The sequence below is a fragment of the Sitophilus oryzae genome, unplaced genomic scaffold (assembly GCF_002938485.1).
Source record: "Sitophilus oryzae breed Bouriz unplaced genomic scaffold, Soryzae_2.0 scaffold_227_pilon_pilon, whole genome shotgun sequence".
Lineage (NCBI taxonomy): Eukaryota > Metazoa > Arthropoda > Insecta > Coleoptera > Curculionidae > Sitophilus > Sitophilus oryzae.
The window spans coordinates 4519943-4541191 of record NW_022146782.1 but is presented as its reverse complement, the minus strand read 5'-3'; the positions used below and the strand labels follow the sequence as shown (position 1 = coordinate 4541191).

The 21249-nt window shown below is 33.3% G+C and overlaps 2 protein-coding genes across 2 annotated transcripts in view; one reads left to right on the top strand and one right to left on the bottom strand.

Moving 5' to 3' along the window:
* LOC115884383 (E3 ubiquitin-protein ligase Ubr3-like) overlaps window positions 1–13561 on the bottom strand; it is a 30708-nt gene extending 17147 nt beyond the window's left edge. Inside the window, exon 1 of the mRNA XM_030902943.1 lies at window positions 12889–13561. Within this exon, the coding sequence (XP_030758803.1) occupies window positions 12889–13117 (229 nt within the window). The 5' untranslated portion in view covers window positions 13118–13561. The remainder of the gene's footprint in view (window positions 1–12888) is intronic.
* Window positions 13562–13804: 243 nt separating this feature from the next.
* LOC115884333 (probable ATP-dependent RNA helicase DDX47) lies at window positions 13805–19151 on the top strand. Its single transcript, XM_030902877.1, has 7 exons — window positions 13805–14032; window positions 14119–14377; window positions 14431–14581; window positions 14641–14893; window positions 15088–15311; window positions 15500–15632; window positions 18826–19151. The coding sequence occupies exons 1-7, from the start codon at window positions 13892–13894 to the stop codon at window positions 19084–19086; spliced, it is 1422 nt and encodes a 473-aa protein (XP_030758737.1). The 5' UTR covers window positions 13805–13891; the 3' UTR covers window positions 19087–19151.
* Window positions 19152–21249: the final 2098 nt, after the last annotated feature.

Here is a 21249-nt window from a genome sequence, read left to right as displayed (position 1 = left end):
CTTGCCAATGACCAACTAAATGGATATTTGAGGTGAATTTGCATTGTGAGACCCGGTTGAGTATCTAAGCCCCAAAAATAGCGATTTTACATTTGATTAAAAGAAAATATGTAAAAGTGGGAAAAGCCGTGTCGGTCAAGCTTAATCACGTGACGAGAGTTTATTTAGTATGATCTATATACAGGGTGTCCCAGAAATAAGTGCAAGTATTTTAACCGGTAGTATAGTTCAACCCCAGAAACACGATTATGACGTTTTTTCGCGAAAAAAATTTTTTAAGTAAATAAAAATAATAAAAAAAAATACAATGTGCAAAATGGCATTTTTCTTCTCTTTTGTGATCCAAAGCCGAAATAATTAGGTACTTCTTTTGCCTGGAACACTTTTAATTAGTGCGTACCGGCAACCGGTCGGAATTATACTTAATTACATAACACGAGAGCGGTAGCGGTGGCTACCAGCTGGAATAAATTGGCAGCCAGTGCTTGTGACGACGCTGACGGTACTGCCCTTCAGAACGTCCGATCATAAACGGAAAGAAGGTATTTTTCTGCTAGCAACCGACGCAGTTTGTTTTCTTACATCAATATAAAATAAAACAATACAATATACTAAAATTGAAAATCTAGTTATTTCAATGATCTAACAACCTTTTCTAGGCTCAACTTTCGTTTAGCTGAAATCTGTTATACAAAAAATGACTATATATGCGTTCTAGAAGGCGTTAGGAGTACAAATGTACAAAAATTTTCCTACGGAAATGCGTCATTTTCATTTTTCGGACTTTAGTATAGCCGAAATCTGTTATATCAAAACTAGTCTTCGGGGTGTGATGTAGCGTTTTTTTTTAAACAACTACCACTGCGAACGGCAGCTTTTCATCGGAGAGCAGTCGTGGATAAGGTATTTCACTAGAGAGAAAACTAATCAATAACAATAAACAAAAAAAATATAGATATTGGGCGCCAAGCATGTACAGAGAAAGAAAACACAGTTGTGTATTACTTAAAACTAATGACTATATTTATTCATGATGGACTGTGATGGTAAATAGCATTGTACAATTTTAATAATTATTATAGTGGTTATATGTCAAAAAAAATGGTGTTAAGAGTTGTACTAAATATCTATGAAAGTAATACCATTATAAGACGTAATGTAATGAAACCTAAGATCTAAATCATATTTTAAATATTAAATCGACATGAATGTTCTTAACAATCTAACCACTAAACATAGTCTGTACGATATTACTTAAGATGTACGTTACTGTTTAAGACTGAAAATGTTTTAGATGTTAAATGTAAAACTAGAACTTAGATAGATAGATAGATAGATAGATATTTCTTTATTTATTTCCAATGTTTACAATAAAAACACATAAAATAGCCCAAACAGGCATGGAAACATTGTCAAATAAGAATATTTCACACCAAAATAATATAATTACAGTTAAGATAATACTACAATTAAACTAAGATCTTAACTAAGTAAAATAAGCAAATACATAGAAGAATAAAAAACGATAGAATTAATATATACAAACAACAAATATTACACATTAGATATCAGACTTATAAACACAGCTTTATCGGATCTGTAAAATTCTTCTAATGAATAAAAGGCTTTCTTTGCTAGAAAGATTTTTAATGTGGCTTTTAACTTGTTTCTTGCCAAACCTCGAACACATTCGGGAAGGAAATTGTACATTTTTATTAATGAGAAATCAACATTTTTTTGTAGGTAGCTAAAATTATATTTATCTCCGACTAAATAGGACTTATTTCGCGTAGGGTAATTGTGAGTTAGTTTCAAATTTTTGAAAAATTGCCAGTTATACACTTAGCTGTTCTTTAAATCTACACTTAGCTGTTCTTTATGTAAACTTGCTTCAAACAGTAACAGCGTGAGGTGGGCTTGCATCTCTGTACTCGGCCATCCAATACAACAAAAGGGGCCAGAATGAGGACACCATGAATTGGAACAGCCGTAACTACTAACTAGATTATGGATGGGAACGAAGCAGCATGGGGCTTACGCCACATCCATACTGTGGCAATATGGGGACACTACCCGTACCTTGGAACACTACTAGGACCTTGGATAATGTCCGTAACTTGGACCATAACCCTGGACACAGTCCGTCCATAAGATAACGGTACAGGGGAACACTACCCGTACCTTGGATAATGCCCGTACCTTGTAAATAGTCCGTCCATAAGATAATGTACGTCCATAAGACCCTAAAAATACGAAACTCTTGTTTAAAATCAAACAAGGTCTAATAAACAAAATGAACCTACCTCGAATTACTTCCGAGGGCTCAATAATAAACAAAGAAACTGTCCTTTCTTCCATGTAACATTCTGGAGGACAAAAGAAAAGGGACGCCAACGTGCCAGCAAAATACAAATACAAGTCAAGTTGGGACATCAAAACTCTACCCTAAAAATATGCAGTAATAATATCGAATCTAAAAAGGAAAATATTTCATCTTTACCTGTTGCTTTGAAATAGCAGCTGACTCAGATTATACACAGCAAGATTTAAATAATCACCGTTTCTAAAAGCCGGGATGGTTAGGTTAGGCTACAGAGCGCTAAAAGCAAAAGTCAGTCCACAGCACAGAGAGTTGACAGAAGCGATGTTGACAGCGCCTCCACAGAGCGATAACAGGGTTGTGTCAAACGATAACAGGGTTGTGTAGAGAACGTAAAAATTACGCCAAGCGCGTCAAATAAATTATCCGGCCTGAACGATAGGGTATCCGGTGATGATACGCCAGACATCATATAAATCATATATAAAAAATACATGTAACGAACTAAAAACGTTACAGTGTTTTAGACATTTTTCTAAACATAAAACACAAAAAAGTGGCTGCGGAAATTTGTTATTTTCATTTTACATAAAAAAATGCTTTGACTTTAGAATTTTAGAATTTTTTTAGAATTTAGAATGAGTGGGAGGGGGGTTAATCACTTCGACCTTACAGATCCATTGTGTCCCCCTTTCTTGAATCATAACTCATCATACAGTCCCAGGGCTTTGACAAAAGCCAGTATCTGGGACGGTTTTATAGAGGGTAGTTCTCCATCTCCAATATCAGTCGTACCAAAATTCATGGCACGAATGGTTGTCGTCTCGGCGCACTCAGTGATGAGGTGTACTGGTGTTTCCCCATCTTCCCCACAGAATCTGCATTCGCCGTTTCTTCTTAGTTTCAATCTACTGAGGTGTTCATTGAGGAGACAGTGTCCTGTTAAAACCCCGTGACAATCCGAAGATTGTTCTTACTCAGACCCAGGAAGATCTGTGATTTTTCTTGATCATAAGCCCTCAGAAACTTCTTCGAGTGTCTTAGACCATTGCAAGATTTCCATTCCAGGTTGCGGATGGAATCTTCCAAGTTCTTGAGTTCCGCCTTGAGTTGGTTACCACTTGGAAAGCAGAACGGTTCTGGTCCAGTTAGTGGAGTGTTCGCTCCTTTCCTAGCTAGATTATTTGCTTTTCATTGCCTTCTATCCCTTGGTGAGCAGGCACCCAGTGTAGGAGGACTTTGTTTTCTTTGCCTAATTTATTCAGCTTCTCTAAGCATTCTTTGACCAATTTCGAATCGATTGATACTGAGTTGATCGCCTTTAACGCTGCTTGACTATCAGATAAGATGGCTATTTCTTGTGTCCGATAGTTCCTATCTAAGATAAGTTGTACGCATCTCTCGATAGCGTAGATTTCTGCCTGTAGGATACTAGGGCCCATTGGTTCGGAGTAATTAGCTCTCGGCCCAAACACTCCGATCCCTGTTCCCGTATTGGTTTTGGAAGCATCAGTATACCAAGTTATGGTATGGTCTTTTAACTGCTGGGCAAGCGTTTCGCTCTTCCAATCCTTCTTATTGCTCAATACTACATTGACATGTTTGTCAAAGTTGTACGTTCTTGGCATATCGTCCACTGGGAGTTGCAGATGCTTTGACTTTAGAATAGCCGAAATCAGTTACATGAAAAATGAACTTATATTTCTTTTATACGAGCCCTTACGAGCAAAGAAATACAAAAAAATTCCTGTGGAAATGTGTCAATGTCATTTTGTGCACTTTGTTTTTCATACATTTTTCAGTTTAGAAGCTTACGGGACCCGGGAGCGAATAGGGGTGCTGGGTGGGGTAAAACATCTTTTTTTATTAAAGCTTTACGTAAATAGGGCTGACTCAAAACAAAAAATCATTGGATCATGCAGTTTTCTTTTATATTTTAATAATTAACTGTGATTTTGCAAAAATATTAGATTGGTTAGCATTTGGGTTGCTTTGGTTAGCTTTTCTTCGTGGAGGGTGTTAAGCTGTGGTTTAGTAGAGGAACTACAGTCGGATGAGATTATGGGAATGATCTCGGATCTTACACCACCAGTCCAACTCTTGACGCGCACCTACAACGTCCTGTTTCCGAACAGGGACGAGTGGGATAAGCCGGGAAACGGCTTATTACATGCGGAAATGTGTTGGTACACGGACGGATCCAAAAACGAAAAAGGATCTGGCGCAGGAATTTACTGCAGCAGTCCAAAGACTGAGATCTACCACAGTCTTGGAAAACACACCACGATCTTCCAAGCTGAGCTATATGCTATTGAAACCTGTGTGCAACTGCTGGTTAAACAGCAATACACCGGGAAAACAATATGCATATTTTCGGATAGTCAAGCTGCGCTGAAAGCACTTGAGGCAACGAAAAGCACGTCTATGACGATGATTCTTCATTGTAAGAAACTACTCAATATACTGGGAGATAGGAACAAAGTGTCGCTAATATGGATACCGGGACATGTCGGCCTAGAGGGAAATGAACGTGCTGATTCCCTCGCCAAAAATTGGTGCAGGCTCGCCATTCGTGGGCCCAGAACCGACACTTAGCGTTCCTAAAAATCTCGCAAGAGACAGGCTCTGTGAATGGGTTAGGGGTGAGACATTCCGAGACTGGAATGACAGTCCCGGGATGGAGCATGCCAAGAAAATCCTAGCAGGGCCATCCAAACATAGAACAGGAGAACTCCTAAAGGCCGGTAGGAATGGAACGCGTGTGCTCACTGCAGTGTACACAGGCCACTGCCGGCTGAGATCTCACCTACAGAGGACGGGACTGGTGGAAGACGCCGAATGCCGACTCTGTATGGAAGATGACGAAACAATGAAGCACGTTATGTGTACCTGCCCCGCTGGGAGCAGGACCAGGTTTGAGATGTTTGGCAAACCCATGCTAGACCTATCAGACCTAGGAGACATATCGCCCTCAGACATAACGGCCTATATTAAGAGGCTGGGTCTTGAGGATGAACTTTGACGCTCTTGTAAATTAGAGCTTGTAGAAACTGAGCCACAATAGGCCCTCGTGGCCTCAGTGGAGGGTCCCCTATGGGACCCACTCTTAGTCAAATACAATACAATAAGCTGTGGTTTTTATATTTTATTAATTAACTGTGATTTTCTAAAAATATTATTAGATTGGTTAGCATTTTAGACACTTTTAAATTATTTTTTTTGGTTCAAAAGTGAAAAATTTGGAAATTACGCATTTCCACAGGAAAATTTGTGTTTTCCGTGGTTAACAGTGGCCTTTTAAAGACAATTTTTTTTTTCTAATAATTGATTTCAGCTAAACGAAAGTTGACCCCCTTTTCTATAATACAGGGTGGTCCGAACTGTATTCCGGAAACTTCGGCAGCTTATTGTGCAGATAAAAATAAGTCAAAAAGTTCGTATAAATGTATGTCCTAAAATGCTTAACTTCGGAGATACTGGGTGTAGAAGTTTATATATAATCCAAATATTGACGTTACTTCAAAAATTATTTGGAAAAACTCGAAATAAAAATGAAACTTTAACACCCTGTATCTCCGAAACTAAGCATTTTAGAACGTACATTTATACGAACGTTTTTTACTTAGTTTTATCTGCAGAATAAGCTGCCGAAGTTTCCGGAATACAGTTCGGAACACCCTGTATAATCAGCAGCTCTATAGAGTTACAGAGAGGAAGCACTATGATCTATCTTCAGAATGAATAAATAATTTCCCTAACTTTTTCGGCCATATTTTGAAGCTTATAGCTCGATGCGTCCGTGATCGGAATTTCTAAATACCGGGTGTTTACCAGCGGCCGGTCCAAGCGACGACACTGAGGATTTTTGGCAAGGTCAATGCACTGGCCCCGGCAGTTCCTCCACCGACTGTTAAGCCGGAGAATGAAATATAAGGAACTATAAATAGGTTCCTAAAGAATCTCGAAATCATTAACAACGAAAAAAAAATAAAAAAAAAACAAAAGAAAAAATAATTTGATGAACAGAAAAACAATGTGTATAAATCTGGACAGACATTGTGTCAAGACTCAAATACCTGTATACAGGTCCTATAAAAGTATCTCTCCATATATCATTCGATTTAATCGTCAAACATCGATTCCAAAAAGCGTTTAACCTAGTTAATTCTCGAATAATATCGTAATAACAACAATAAAAATCCGTGTACATGTATAAAAGCCATAGAATAAGAGTCATTGTTAATCAATCGGCTATGCGGTGTAATATGGAGCTAGGCACTACGCAAAGCGGTTGTCCATGACCGTGGTCTAAATATTCCGTAAGGACGTATAATATGATTATTTCAGCACGATATATTTCGACTAAATTGGAGAATTGTCAGAAAATGTTCTTCATCTGTCGAATTTTTAATTTTTTAACTATAAAATATCCATAAATATAGGCGGAAGAAGGAATACGGAAGTATGGAGTTACACATTTCTGTGTTATATGTATTCCTGAAAAAGACAGTACTTAGATATTACATATCAATTATCAAGAAAAATACTAAAACAAAAGAGTTATTTTTCCAGTAGTCACTAACGTAAGAAAATCTAAAGTCTGTCAATTTTATCAATTAATCTTAATTTCTACATGCAAAATACTCTTATCGAATAGCATTTTGGGAAAGTCCAAACAAAAATAAACGCATATTAAGTATCCGGTATGCATTTATTAGCAAAATGGTCGAAAGAAAGTGATTCTGGGTTACTTCCACGCCGGATTATACGCAACTTTCACTCGAACAACGCCTCGAAACCTTTTCCGTCTCTACCTGACCCGAAATATTTTCGAAATTTATGGCCCATACCTGCTAACGAAAACGAAAATAATTAGAAATAGGTGGGTGTGTCGCAATCATACGAACAGAAAAAAAGCATAAGCATTAAGATACCGCATGCTATACTTGAGCGGTTTAAGATAATATGGTTTATATAGTATTTCTATTTTTTTTTGGAAGTCAACGACCTGTGAGATTACAGGTTATAGTAGTCACACATGCCGCATATTAAATACTATACTATTTTTTAATCAATAACAGAATTTAAATCTTCTTAAAAGTACAATTATGCAGACTATTTTTCCTAAAAATCAAATTTTTTATCTTAAACCATAGACCATGTAGATTATCTAGACCAAAGACATTATAAAGATAGACCGAACATCTCATTCATAAATACTCGTTGGTCGTGTATCAAACATTCCAATGTGTCAAACAAGGACAGAAGAGACAGAGAAGTCTAAAATTTCCGACCCCGGCAACTAGTCGCATTTGGGATTGTTCTAATGGCCAGTGGCGTATCATTTTTTGGAACGAATTTAATTAGTAAAGTAAAAGTAAAGTAATTAGTAAAATTTTTACTCCATATTAATATACTACATTAACACTTTTTTGTCAGATGAGTTTTGTTATAAGGTCTAATATAATAATACAATTAATATCCCACATATACTTATGTTGAAACGTTAGTAGTTTTCGAAAATCACTCCAACGTCGATTTTCAATTTAAACTTTCAGTTACTTCTATATAAACATTCAGTTACTTTTGAATATTTACGGGGTGACTCAGACTTCCGAAACAGTTCTATATTAGGTTTGTGGTTGGTGAGTTTTCTTTCAATTTTTTTTTCAGAATATGGAGGCATTTAGGCACATTTTAGACATTTTTGTAAACATAGGTGGCCGGAACATATTTTCAAACCAAAGTTGTAGATTTGCCATTAAATTTCCATTCCAGAAATACCTAGGGTTGTCACTTGTCCTTTTTTGAAAAAGACAGTCCTTTTTTGGAATAACTTGTCCTTTTTACTTTTTTTGACTTCCATTTTTATTTACGCATTTTCCCTGAGAAAATTACCTACAGCAAACAGAAATATTCTTTTCGCCCAAATTTAATTAGGAATGTTATAAAACTTAACTTATAAATAAATTTTTCTTGTTTAGAATAGGCAACATTATTTAGAACTTCCCGTTTAATCTCAAATGATAGTTTAGGTTTTAGTTTTACCTTTTTTTATCTTAAAAAGAACTTTTCAAAATTAGTACCTAATTAGTAACGATTTAGTTAGTTCGCAATCGATAGCTTCCTGTGAAGTACTGTGTGACAGTTGTTTAATCTTGTATTATTAATAACTTCCTATACCTAAAATCAATATTTAATGAGAAAATTGTGTTTTTTTTGAAAATATAAGACAAGATTTGACTTTCGGTTTTCTTCTTGTATTATGATGGCTCTGATACGAGGCAATTGCCTGTTAGTCTCGCAATAGAAGGCATTTATCATTAAAAGTATAAAATCTGTGTGCTACAGTATGGGATTTCTGTCGCATAATAATGAATACCTATTACGTTTGTTTACAAATCCATTACTTTTAAAGGTAGCTTCATCAGATAATCAAATTTTAGTTAAATGTCCTAATCTTCATGAACTGTATTAAGCATATGTATTGCGGTTTGAATCACCCTGTATGTTGACAAAAATATTATCCCCCCATTCAAGCCCCCATCTTATGTAAAAAATTGAAATAAAAATCACAAACCAAAAACGTAATAGGTAAAAAGCTTTTTTGGAGGCCTGGGTCGCTCTCTATATAGGTAATTATTTACAGTTCGTCCCATTCTAAAAAAAGTTAAACACACTGTACAAATAACTCTAAAACTAAAAGGAAGATGTATTTGTACGGTGGTAAAAAATTGTCTAAACAAGGCCGAAGGGGCAGATATAATAAAGCAATAAAATGTAAAAAAGGTCGGGTAAACACCTTTGTTTATTTATTGAGCAAAATTCCTTTAGAATATCGTATATAATTACCAAAATAGGACGCAATTTTAAGAAAATAATGTCACTTTCTGGCTTACAATAAAGTTTCAAATGTAACGTTTATATTCAAATTTGTTATGATCTACAACAGTTAGGTAGTAATTGAGACGAATTATAATTCAATTACCGGCTACTACGTTCTTGTTTTAATGGATCAAAATTCAACAAATATAATTAGAAATTATTTTAATTATGAGAGGCTCCCTTGTGGGACGCCTATGTACGATTACGGCGCGGCGGAAACAATACCTACCTGTGAAAAGACAAATTCGGGTAATTTGAGCTTATTTGTCCACACATTTGACACTGTCGTACCATATTGAAAATTCGCAGATTCAAAAGTACATTAAACAAAAACAAAAACTACTGAAAAACACTGAAAAGTTCACTTCGGACTTGATTCCGACTTCAAACACACCGTAAGCTAAACGTAGTACGCTATAACGGACCATGGGCCGTCGCGAGGGGTGGTGGGACGGACGGCTCATTTCATTCTGGAAGACTAGCAGCGACGTTGCCAGTAGTTCTAGACGTTTCAGCACATTAAACAGTAAACATGTCTTTTAATAGTAACGTATATATCCTCTGGTTAATAACATATTATTAGGCATGCTTCTTTAAAAATAAACTATTAATTTAATTAAGAAATTGAGATTTATTGATATCCGGCAAATTTGATATGTGGCAATGTCGCCTTCTCTATCTCAGTTGATTTTTACAGTACGTAGTCAACCTCCTAATGTTTGATCGGGTTAAAATGCATAATGTGATATCTGTTCTTCCTAAATCTATGGAAAAAATACATGTAGGAAAAACAATAAATGCTTCTAGTACATCATTTTAAAAAAAATTATTCTGCAAAACTGCCAGAAACCTTCATATTGTCGTCATTTTGGATAAAAAATCCTCCAGCCCTTCAATCGACGAAATTTTACTGTAAATTCTTCATATTGAAGAAAATCCTTTAATTCTGGCAACACTGTCTTACGCTTTTTATTTTGTCTCTGTGTCTGTCAACCGATCATTTATATCTATCTCTTTCGCACGCATTAAAATACCAACCACGTCGACTATACTGTAGGCATTATTTAGGCTACAGAAACTATCAACGAAAAAACGTATCTAGTACTAACATACTAACATGATCCAATACATTTTTCTCAACTCTAAATTTTAATTCAGTCTTTCTAGAAAACATTTAACTACATAATATGTAAAAGTAAATAATACGGTTGCATACATCTAATTATTTGTTGAGGTGCTCCTATATCATTTTTTCTTCATATATATCTAGTTATTCTAACAACCTTCGATGTTGGCTAGTTAGATAAGCAGGATCCCTCTGTTTCTTGTACACTTAATTAGAATTGTAGACCTTCGATAGGCAAACGGTGTTGTTGGCATATTGTAAATCTTGTAAAAATTTGCATAAATAATATCTAATACGTATACCTAGTTTTATTACGTCATAATCTAGTTCCATAATAATATTAATTCAATTTGCTGCGATATTATGCAATACTGACATGCATTAAATGGGATTGGCCAATATCAATATAGTGAATTAAATATTTACTTACTCAATAAAATGAAGATGTCTATTTTTTATTTATTTTGTTTTATTATTTTCTGAATCTTCCAGTGCCAATTTGAGTGTCTATAATTTGGTTTATATTTAGTTTATATATACAGGGTGACGCACCTCATTCGCCTCGGTTGATTATACGAAAACGGGAAGATGTAGAAACAAAATATTTTATGGGTATATGTGGGGAGGTAATGTCACAGAATATATACCATACAGAAGCGACAAAGAGCTTTGAATAGCATTGGTCAAATGGGAACTAATTGCGTGACGTCACGTTTGACATCCGTGCGCCCTGAACAGCATTTCACACTGAAAGAAAATTGTTAGATTTTAATAGAAAATGATGAAAGGCAGGTTTATTTAATTTTTAAAAACTAGAGGGATTTAAATCAGTATTTTTATTTAGAGTTAAAAATAAATAAATAATTATGAAATATATTTTTTAGTCTTTTATGCATAATATCTAGAAATAATTATACCTGCGGTCGTGAATTTTTTTTTGGTGTATAATTCTGTGACGTCACGTTTGACAGTTAACCAGCATTACCCCCCCTCCTAAAAATGTTGAAGCAAATCTCTTTGTCGCTTCTGTATGGTGTATATTTTGTGGTAATGTGCACAATTTAAAATTATTTTGAAATGTACAGGGTGTTTCAGAACTAAGATCCATACCAAAGTTATATTTTTTCTTATGTAACACCCGGTATTTTATTTCATTTTTGGATTCTTGGGCCCAAAAAAGGTATTTATTATGAGATTATGATAGAATAGATCATTAACATCCTGTACATTACTTTTCAGAATTAGTTTTTGTGTTGAGTTTAAAGGTAGAGAAATAAACTTTACCGAAAAATGTTATTGCTTCCTTAAACGTATACAGGGGTATCAAAAATTGCTGGTCTATTTTAAATATTTACTTTTTCATAAAAACTTTGTTATTTCAAATACAACACTATGTGTTTTTCAAAATAAATCGAAGCAGATTTAAATGCTCTTTCAAACTATATTAGGGTTTCCTATACCTGGCTGGCTCAGATTTTGAATAAAAAGCGAATTTTCTCTCAATAAAATGGCAATCAAGAGTAGCTGGTTAGGCAAATTGCAAAATTATAAGTTAATAAACATACAGAATGTGGATAACATAGGAGGTGGCAACACTGCATTCTCTCGAAGCGCTATAAACAAATTTCTGGAAATTGAAAAAGTGGCACTCAAAAGTTTTTCAATATTTCCCGGAATTTTTTTTTTCGCAAAAAAAACCTCGCGAGTGTGTTTCTAGGGTTGACCTATACTACCAGTTAAAGTACTTGCACTAATTTCAGGGTTCTGGGACACCCTGTATGTTATGGTTTCTCTGTTTACTAATTTTTCTGGGACTAACATATTTTACAGCAGTTTTCTGGTATGTAAATAACACATCATTATTTTACTTATTAATATTTCCTGTAAAAATTTATTAATCTGACATACACATTCTGCAGTACTTAGAAAAAAAAGGGATATTTTTTTGTGGAGATAAAATTTACAATTAAAAAAATAGGACTGTTAAAAATAAAATAAGACGATTCTAGATCTTGAGCAATATTTATTGTATATATCAACATTGTTCTAAGTGCCTACTATGCCAAGGTTATTTATTTAACTGATAAAAAAAATTGGTGACACCATGCAGAATGCTCTAATTTTAGGGTTTCCTAAAAACCATCATATTAATAAAATTTATCTCAAGTTTCTTGCCAAAATGCATAAGTTCCTGTTCCAATTCTTAGCTCTATTTTATTTATAAATTTATTCTATCAATTTTATTGATTCTCGTGATCTCTTTATCCGTCAGACTTTTCCAGAAGAAAAAAAGAAACAAACACAACAAATTATGCAATACCTAAGTGGTTTGCAAGAAAATTCAAGGTCTGTTGTTATGTTACAGCGAATTAGAGAAAACATCGGTGTGTGTTTTGGAAGGAAATCATTGAGAAATATCGAAAATAACGAGACAAAACCGAGCGTATTATAGCATTCATTAAATTTGGAAATGAGTCAGTTTTGGTTAACTGGGAAACAAAAACTGGTGAAGGCCACTGACAAGGTTATTCGGGTACAAACTGCTGATCATTTTTACCTGTGCTGGCGAATTCGTCGGGAGTTCGCCCCCCAGCCATAAGCCACTTGCACCAATCTATCGTCTCCCATTCGTCGATTCGTTTGGCCGGATTCAGGAGATTGTCCAGGACTTCTTTGAGGTGTTCGGGATTGCGTTTGGCCGCACAGTCAGCGCGGACGTAGGCCGCCGTCGCCCTTTTTCCCTTGGACATGAGAACTTTTGCCTCGAAATTTGACGTTGAGGCCATTTTTTCTATGTTAAAATGTCATGTCATCGAAAATCACTCTGAAAACTCGCGTCAAAATGACGCACACACGAAACAAAACACGACGAGATTTTCCCGACTCTACCTAAACACAGCACACTTGGCGGACATAACCGTGAAAAGTCTCGAACGCGGAAAAGTTCTTGCGAAGCACTGGAATACGTTTATTTACGAATTAAACCGTGGAAAACTTATCTAAAATTAGATCGAAAGTCGCTTATTACGGTTGACCACGATTACCGTCTCTCTTTCTCGAAACGAGAGTTCAGTCGTTCGGTCTCGAGTCATAGAACCCTAAAGACACGCTAAAATGATCTTTAATCGCCTCTTTCAAACCACCTTCGATGTTTCCAAAGGTAGAAAAACGAGCTAAAAGCGCTTGGCAGTCTTGGCACTTGGCAAACATACGGAACGAAGAACCAAAGAACTGAAAGAACGCACATGTCATTCACTAACAATGCTACCAATATTCCATATCAAAACAATATTATTCTTACAAATTTTATAGCTCTTTTATTACTTTCTCCATTTAGTAAATATCAACTAAAAAGAAAAATTCATAATTATTTTACTACTGCCAGAGATCTACTGCCAATCTTGCTTATTATTTATTAAAGAGAATTTTTTAAATTATTTTTTTGTAATGTTGGTCAAACAGGATGTTATGACAGTGACAGTGACAGTTGTCAACTCGAAAACGTATCAAAAATCTATGGATATCTAACCTATTTTTGACTTTGGTTTACGAAATACGAAATGGTTTCGGAAAAAGATAAAATAGAGAATTCGGATGAAAACGATTCAGAAAATCAAAGTGAAAACAGCGATAATGAAGAGCAAACAACAGATTTAGAGGTAAAAGCGTCCGAAGAAAAACCAACGACTTGGAAAGATTTGGTAAGAATTCGCTGAACACGTGTCTTTGATGCAAATCTTCATTTTCCCCTTTCTCATTGATTAGTTTGTATTTATTAAATTAACAGGGTCTTGTAGATGTCCTTTGTAAAGCCTGCGAACAGTTAAAATGGAAAGAACCGTCAAAGATTCAAAGGGAAGCCATCCCAGTAGCATTGCAGGGAAAGGACATTATTGGTCTGGCCGAAACAGGTTCAGGCAAGACAGCTGCTTTTGCCTTACCCATCTTACAAGCTCTACTAGAGAATCCACAAAGGCATTTTGCATTAATCTTAACACCCACAAGAGAGTTGGCATTTCAAATATCCGAACAATTTGAAGCTTTAGGTTAGAAATTGTTACATTTATTTTGTTTTATTTCTTAAAAGTTTAGATTTTAGGGTCTAGTATTGGTGTTAAAAGTGTAGTTATTGTTGGAGGAATGGATATGATGTCTCAAGCATTAATTCTTGCAAAGAAACCTCACATTATTATAGCTACCCCAGGAAGATTAGTCGATCACTTGACAAATACTAAAGGATTTAACTTACGGTAAACAGTAAACAGTATTTTAATAATATAACATGATTTTCAGAATATAATAATTACAGAGCACTAAAATATTTGGTTATGGACGAAGCAGATAGAATACTAAACATGGATTTTGAAGTGGAGGTCGATAAAATTCTCAAAGTCATTCCTAGAGAGAGACGAACGTTTTTATTCTCCGCTACCATGACCAAGAAGGTTAATAAACTACAAAGGGCCTGTTTACAGGACCCTGTTAAAGTGGAGGTTTCTACAAAATACCAAACTGTCGAGAAATTGCAGCAGTATTATGTTTTTATTCCTGTTAAATTTAAGGTTAGTGTTTTGGAGTTTTATACTTTATTATTTAAGTGTTTTCTTTATATTATATGATGTATAAACTTGATAATTTGATATTCTATATGAAATATTAATTGTATTCGTCACTACCTCTGATAAATGTTTGGAATAAGTGGCTTATACTATTGAAAATATTATAAATTACTAATGATTTCTTTTTGTTGTTCTAGGATGTGTATTTGGTACACATTTTAAACGAACTGGCTGGCAACAGTTTTATGATTTTCTGTTCAACTTGCAACAATACTATGAGAACAGCTCTTCTAATAAGAAATCTAGGATTTACAGCAGTGCCCTTGCATGGACAAATGTCCCAAAATAAGAGACTTGCAGCTTTGACTAAATTTAAGGCCAAAACTAGGTCTATATTGATTTCAACAGATGTGGCTAGCAGGTAATATAGTATTATATTTTTTGTATCGATAAATATAATTTATTGATTCTGAATGATGTAGAAATAGTAGTTGAATAAAAATGAAATAAAATAAAATACTAATTTCGTCACTACCTCTGACAGAACAATTTTTTAATTTTAAATTGAAATTTTTGTATTTTTTTTTAATTCAAGTATTTGCTTTGCAGAGGTTTGGATATTCCTCATGTAGATATAGTTATAAATTTCGATATTCCTATGCACAGTAAGGATTACATTCATCGAGTTGGTAGGACTGCCAGGGCTGGTAGGTCGGGTAGATCTATCACTTTTGTTACTCAGGTAAGGTTTTGTTATATTTTTACATACAAATTATATTTGACATTATATGTAAAGTGTATTTAAGTGTTTTAATTTGCTACCATGACAGCTTTCAAACGAGATAAGTGATAATTTTTACGAAATTTTAACCAAATCACAATACTAGTACATATTTTTTGTAACTTTTTTTGCCTTAAAGTCCTATTATTTCGACAATTAAATTACCTTATATACTGAAAAAAAAAATGTGTAGAATTTTACTGAAAGAAATTTTTAAGTATGTACACTGAGAAAAAATATTTTTTTATAAAGGGCGTTTCAAAAAACGTGGCATCTCTTGTAGGGAGATTCCTCACGTAAAAATAAGATTTATTTTTCATATTAACATGTGTCCGATTCTGCTTTGTTTTGTAGCTACAGGGTGTTAAAGTCTTTATTTTTTTTATTATAATTTTCTGCCTAGTGCTTTTAGCGATTCGAATGGAATTTGGAGGGTAAAAGTTACTATGAGTGCTACATATTTTAATGCTAAAAAAAGTGTTGATAGATTCACCAGGGACGTACATATGGGTTGTCACTCGGAATAATTTTCTAAAAAAATATGTGCGCCACTGACTTTTTTTCTCTTGTTAGCAAAATTGTGTAGTAAAAATGTGTGTTCCTCATCAAAAAATATAAAAAAATTCCTATAATCGTGTGCAGAACTGCATAGTTTTAAAGTTAAGGATATCAAACTTTAAAAAAATAGGCTTTTTGTAATGGGCTGTTTTTCACTATATTTTGGAATTAGCATAATTGAATAAAGCAATTAATTCTAGAATTTTCTGTTATCTCCTTTTCGAAAAATTTGAAGTCGTTCTTAAGAAAATAAATAAAAACAAAAAAGCCCAGAATAAAAATCCACACTTATTTTTAATACGTCACACCTGACATGTTGAAAAGCTGCAACACACACCGGCCGGGCCACCATGCTGACCCACCACCACCTCCACACAAGGCCATTCAACCTTTTCCAATATGGCGGAGATAGAAGTGCTTTATTTGGTGCGTATTTTAAAACCTGTTTTATTTCTAAATAGACATTTTCACACAAATGTCGGGCTAGATTACATAATATTTCACTAATTTTTTAATATACAGGAAGTCTAAAGTTCTCCACATAAGTATGGAATTTTTTGTATTATTTCTTTTGAAATAATATGAAAACATCAGTTAGTTACTTTTTATAAAAAGGTCTGCTTTCTCAGAAAATAGGTAGTGTTACAATATTCAAACTTGAGGTAGCATATATAGGGTGTTCATAATCATCGGAAAAAGAAATAACCAGAAATATATGACAGAAAATAGCAGTATAAACTAAACATTCAATTGCAAACACTTACCTACCATAGTTTAGAATTTACTGAACGTTTGATAAATATATATTATTATGGACAGTATAAGAAGTTACTTGTCTTAGTAAAAGCCTTGGTAAATGCTCTTGGAATTATAAACTACACTGGCTTGGGTCAAAAAATATGGAATATTTTTTCTGTTTTGCAGCATTACACAAATGGGAATAAATTTAAACTATAATAGGTGATAATAAATAGGGATAAATAAAAATAATAGGGATAAATAAAAAATATAATATGTGTTTCAAGATTTTATATAGAAAAAAAACTAAATACCTTTTTGGGGTTTCGTAAGTAAAACTTACGCTTAGCTTAGTTTTCTTTACCCTTTCTCTTTACATAGGGCATTGTCTTTGTGGTAAAGACGTCATTCCTTTTTTTTTTGCATAGTTCTTCAATAAAATATTGGATATTCTGAACAAGATGGATTTAATAATAAATTCTGACTTATGTGAGGGGCAATTGTGACCTAAAAAAAGACTTACATCCAGGCCATTTATATTTTCAAATGTCAATGTTGTCAATAACTTTCTGTGATCTTTTTGATGTAAAAAGCTTGATTCTTCCAATATTTTACTTATAGTGAGGTAAGTGTAAGCAGTAGCCATTACTATATCCTCACTAGGGTAACAGAGGCTTTGGCCTTTGGCCTTTTTGAGGCATATTTAATGCACTTCTTACCCGAGAACTACTAGTAGGAGTGAAATTATCTCTTTTAATAGCTGTCAACCATTTTTTACGAAGCTTGGGGAATATAAAAGCAGAAACCTTGGGACCCCCTCTAATAATTCCCGTGACAATTTGGAACAGAGTATGTAAAAGGCATGCTACAATAAAATGTTAATACCTACCCTTTAATCCCTATCTTTTGATTATTGTAAGTAACCATTATAAAGTACTATGCAGACTGGCGGCGAAGGCGTTTTACTCATTTAGGTGTAATATCTTGATAAATACTTCTAGTTCTTACCTTAAAATAATTAAGTTGAAGTTCCCTATGTGGAATGTCTGGTTTGGATTTTTATTACACTGTTATTTTGTCACAATTTTTTGATCACACCATGCACTGAACACTAAGAACTAAACAAACGTGTTGCGGAAGCACAACAAACTAGAGATAATTAATTATTTCTGGTATGCGATCGGAACGAGAAACCACTACCGGCTTTTCAGGTTAAAGGTAAACAATTTAATAATGCGCTGCCTTCGCCGCCATATTTGCCTTGCCCATATCATGTTGATTGGCCTTGAGTTGAGGTGGTGCTGGTCAAATCAAATCGCAATGTTGCCAGTTGTTGGCTGGCGCACGAGCACGGTTCTCCAATGTGATTGGGCGTATTTTTCATACGTCATCAATTGGCACTTTAAAATTATTTCAAATTAAAGCAATTTTGAGGGCCTATAAAAAATGATTCAATGTCATGGAACTATTTTTTTTGGATAAATATACTGAAAATAGTCTTCTGTTTCAGATTTTGTCCTTGAATTGCGTATTTTATTTTTTGTGAAATAAAAATCTTATTATCTTAAATACCATTATTGTTTGGGGAATTTGTCGTGGGTAGCACTCTACATTAGTTTTATAAATTTTAATAAAATTTAGTGATAAATTACCTTAAATAAATAATAATTTATTAATTTTATTTTAATTTTTGTGTATATAATTTACTGACTATGATGCATAATTTTTTTATTGAGATATATATTAATGAAATAAATTTATATATATTTTCGTCACTACCTCTGAGTAAAAAAAATCGGTTTTTTTTTCTGTAATAACGTGAAAATAGAAGTAAACATCAAACAATGAATTTTTTTAGTATGACGTCGAATTATATCAGAGGATAGAACAGCTGATTGGCAAACAGCTTCCGTTGTATAAAACTGAGGAAGATGAGGTTATGGCGTTGCAAGAAAGGGTTGCAGAGGCGCAAAGGATAGCCAATATGGAACTCAGGGACTTGACAGAGAAGAAAGGTGGCAAAAGGAAGAAAGGCGATGATGATGAAGATGATACAGAGGCCGCTTCAGGTGTGAGGAAACGCCTGCAAGGTGGCAAGAAAAAAGGGAAGAAAAGATAAGAATATTATTGTTCGTGTTTTGTATTAATATATTTTTTATTTAAATCGTTCTCTTTTTTTTTGTATCTATAAAAATATATCCTATAATTGGCGATATACAGGGAGTAAAGAAATAATTATTTACCGAACTTCAGCGGTTGATTTTACAGAGAAAAATAAAAGAAAAAGTTATAAACATATGATTGGTACAGTATTTTTTACCTGGTGTTTCTTCTACAGGGTTGTTCACCACATACGACACGGAGTATTGTAGCTAAACGATGAGATTTTTACAAATTGTAAGTTTTGGGTTCGATGAAGGACTATTAGAGGTACAATTTAAAAATAATTTTACAAGATACAGAGTGTCCCAAATAAGTAAAAAATATCAAAGTTGTATTTTTTTAAATGAAACACCCTGTATATTATTACATTTTTAGTTTCTACGATTAAAATAAAGGTAAATTTGATTAAGATTTATTATACTTAAACCTTACCGTTTTTGAAATATTTTCAATTTTATGAAATTGCAGTAACAATTTTAAGGCTTCATTTCTCCAAGGGTATCAAAGTTTTTAATACTAAATATTTACTGAAGTTTATTTACTGATCAGTTATTGTGTTGCAATAATAAAAATAATACTACCTTATACAGAGTGTCTAAAAATTTATTTTAAATAATTATTAGCTTCAAACGGCAATAACTTGTTTAATTTAAATGGAACACCCTGTATATTTTACGAGAATCAGATGCACAATTTAATTGTCTATCAAATTATATTATACCATTTTTTACCTATCTCTTTAAGTTTCCGTAGAAAATGCATTTTCTTGTAATTTAGAACTTATTTATCAATATACCCATGGACTATTGACATTTTAGATTATTTTTAAAGATGTACCAAATTTTTAAAGAGTACAGATACTAATATTGTCGATATAATTCGTTTATTTCATTAAAAAAAAACTGTTTAAATATTTGTTAGAGGACCAATTAATATGATTCCAGTATTCAACCTACATGAACTGACTGTTTGCGTTGATTAATAATAATTGCTCCAAATACTAAAAAACTGAATTTTGTATGGGCATTAGACAGTGTGATAAAAAGTAACACCTTAAAAATGATATTTCATTTTTTAATAAATGCTTATTTATAACAACAAAGACTTTAATTTGATAACTTATTATTATATTGATTTCTGACTCAAATCCACATTTATTTATAATAATTTATTAACGAACACAATTAAGTATGTAGTTAATTAGTATTTGGGCGGAAATAATGGTGTTATATTTAATTAATGGTATATTCTTTTATAAAGATTTAAATAGTTTTCTTTTTGCATACAAATGGGCTAGTAATATTATCGTTTTGCTAAAAACGATAATATTACTAGCCTGTACATTTTGTACATTTGTTGCTTTAAAAACAATCTAAAATGTCAATATTCCATGGATATATTGATAAATGAGGTCTGAATTATAAGAAAATGCATTTTCTACGAAAACTTGAAGGGATAGGTAAAAAATGGTATAATACAATTTGATAGACAATTAAATTGTGATCTGATTCTCCTAAAATATACAGGGCATTCCATTTAAATTAAAGAAGTTATTGCCGTTTGAAGCTAATAATTATTTAAAATAAATTTTTAGACACTCTGTATAAGGTAGTATTATTTTTATTATTGCAACACAATAACTGATCAATAAATAAACTTCATTAAATATTTAGTATTAAAAACATTGATACCCTTGGAGAAATGAAGCTTTAAAATTTTTACTGCAATTTCACAAAATTGAAAATATTTCAAAAACGGTAAGGTTTAAGTATAATAAACCTTAATCAAATTTACCTTTATTTTAATCGTAGAAACTAAAAATGTAATAATATACAGGGTGTTCCATTTAAAAAAATACAACTTTGATATTTTTTATTTATTTGGGACACTCTGTATCTTGTAAAAATATTTTTAAATTGTAGCTCTAATAGTCCTTCAACGAACCCCAAACTTACAATTTGTAAAAATCTGATCGTTTAGCTACAATACTCCGTGTCGTATGTGGTGAACAACCCTGTATAACTTTCTGTAATTTTTTTAAATTTTCAGATAAAAAAACGAAGTTTGGTAGGTTAACATATTATGACATAAATTAGGATTGATTGACATCTTTTGATTT

What these genes read in the sequence shown, in the direction of transcription:
- LOC115884333 (XM_030902877.1), top strand. Translation starts at nt 13,892, where the DNA reads ATGGTTTCGGAAAAAGATAAAATAGAGAATTCGGATGAAAACGATTCA. An exon ending in CGAACAATTTGAAGCTTTAG is followed by an intron (nt 14,378 to 14,430) that starts GTTAGAAATTGT and finishes TTTAGATTTTAG; the next exon opens with GGTCTAGTATTGGTGTTAAA. An exon ending in TCAACAGATGTGGCTAGCAG is followed by an intron (nt 15,312 to 15,499) that starts GTAATATAGTAT and finishes TTTGCTTTGCAG; the next exon opens with AGGTTTGGATATTCCTCATG.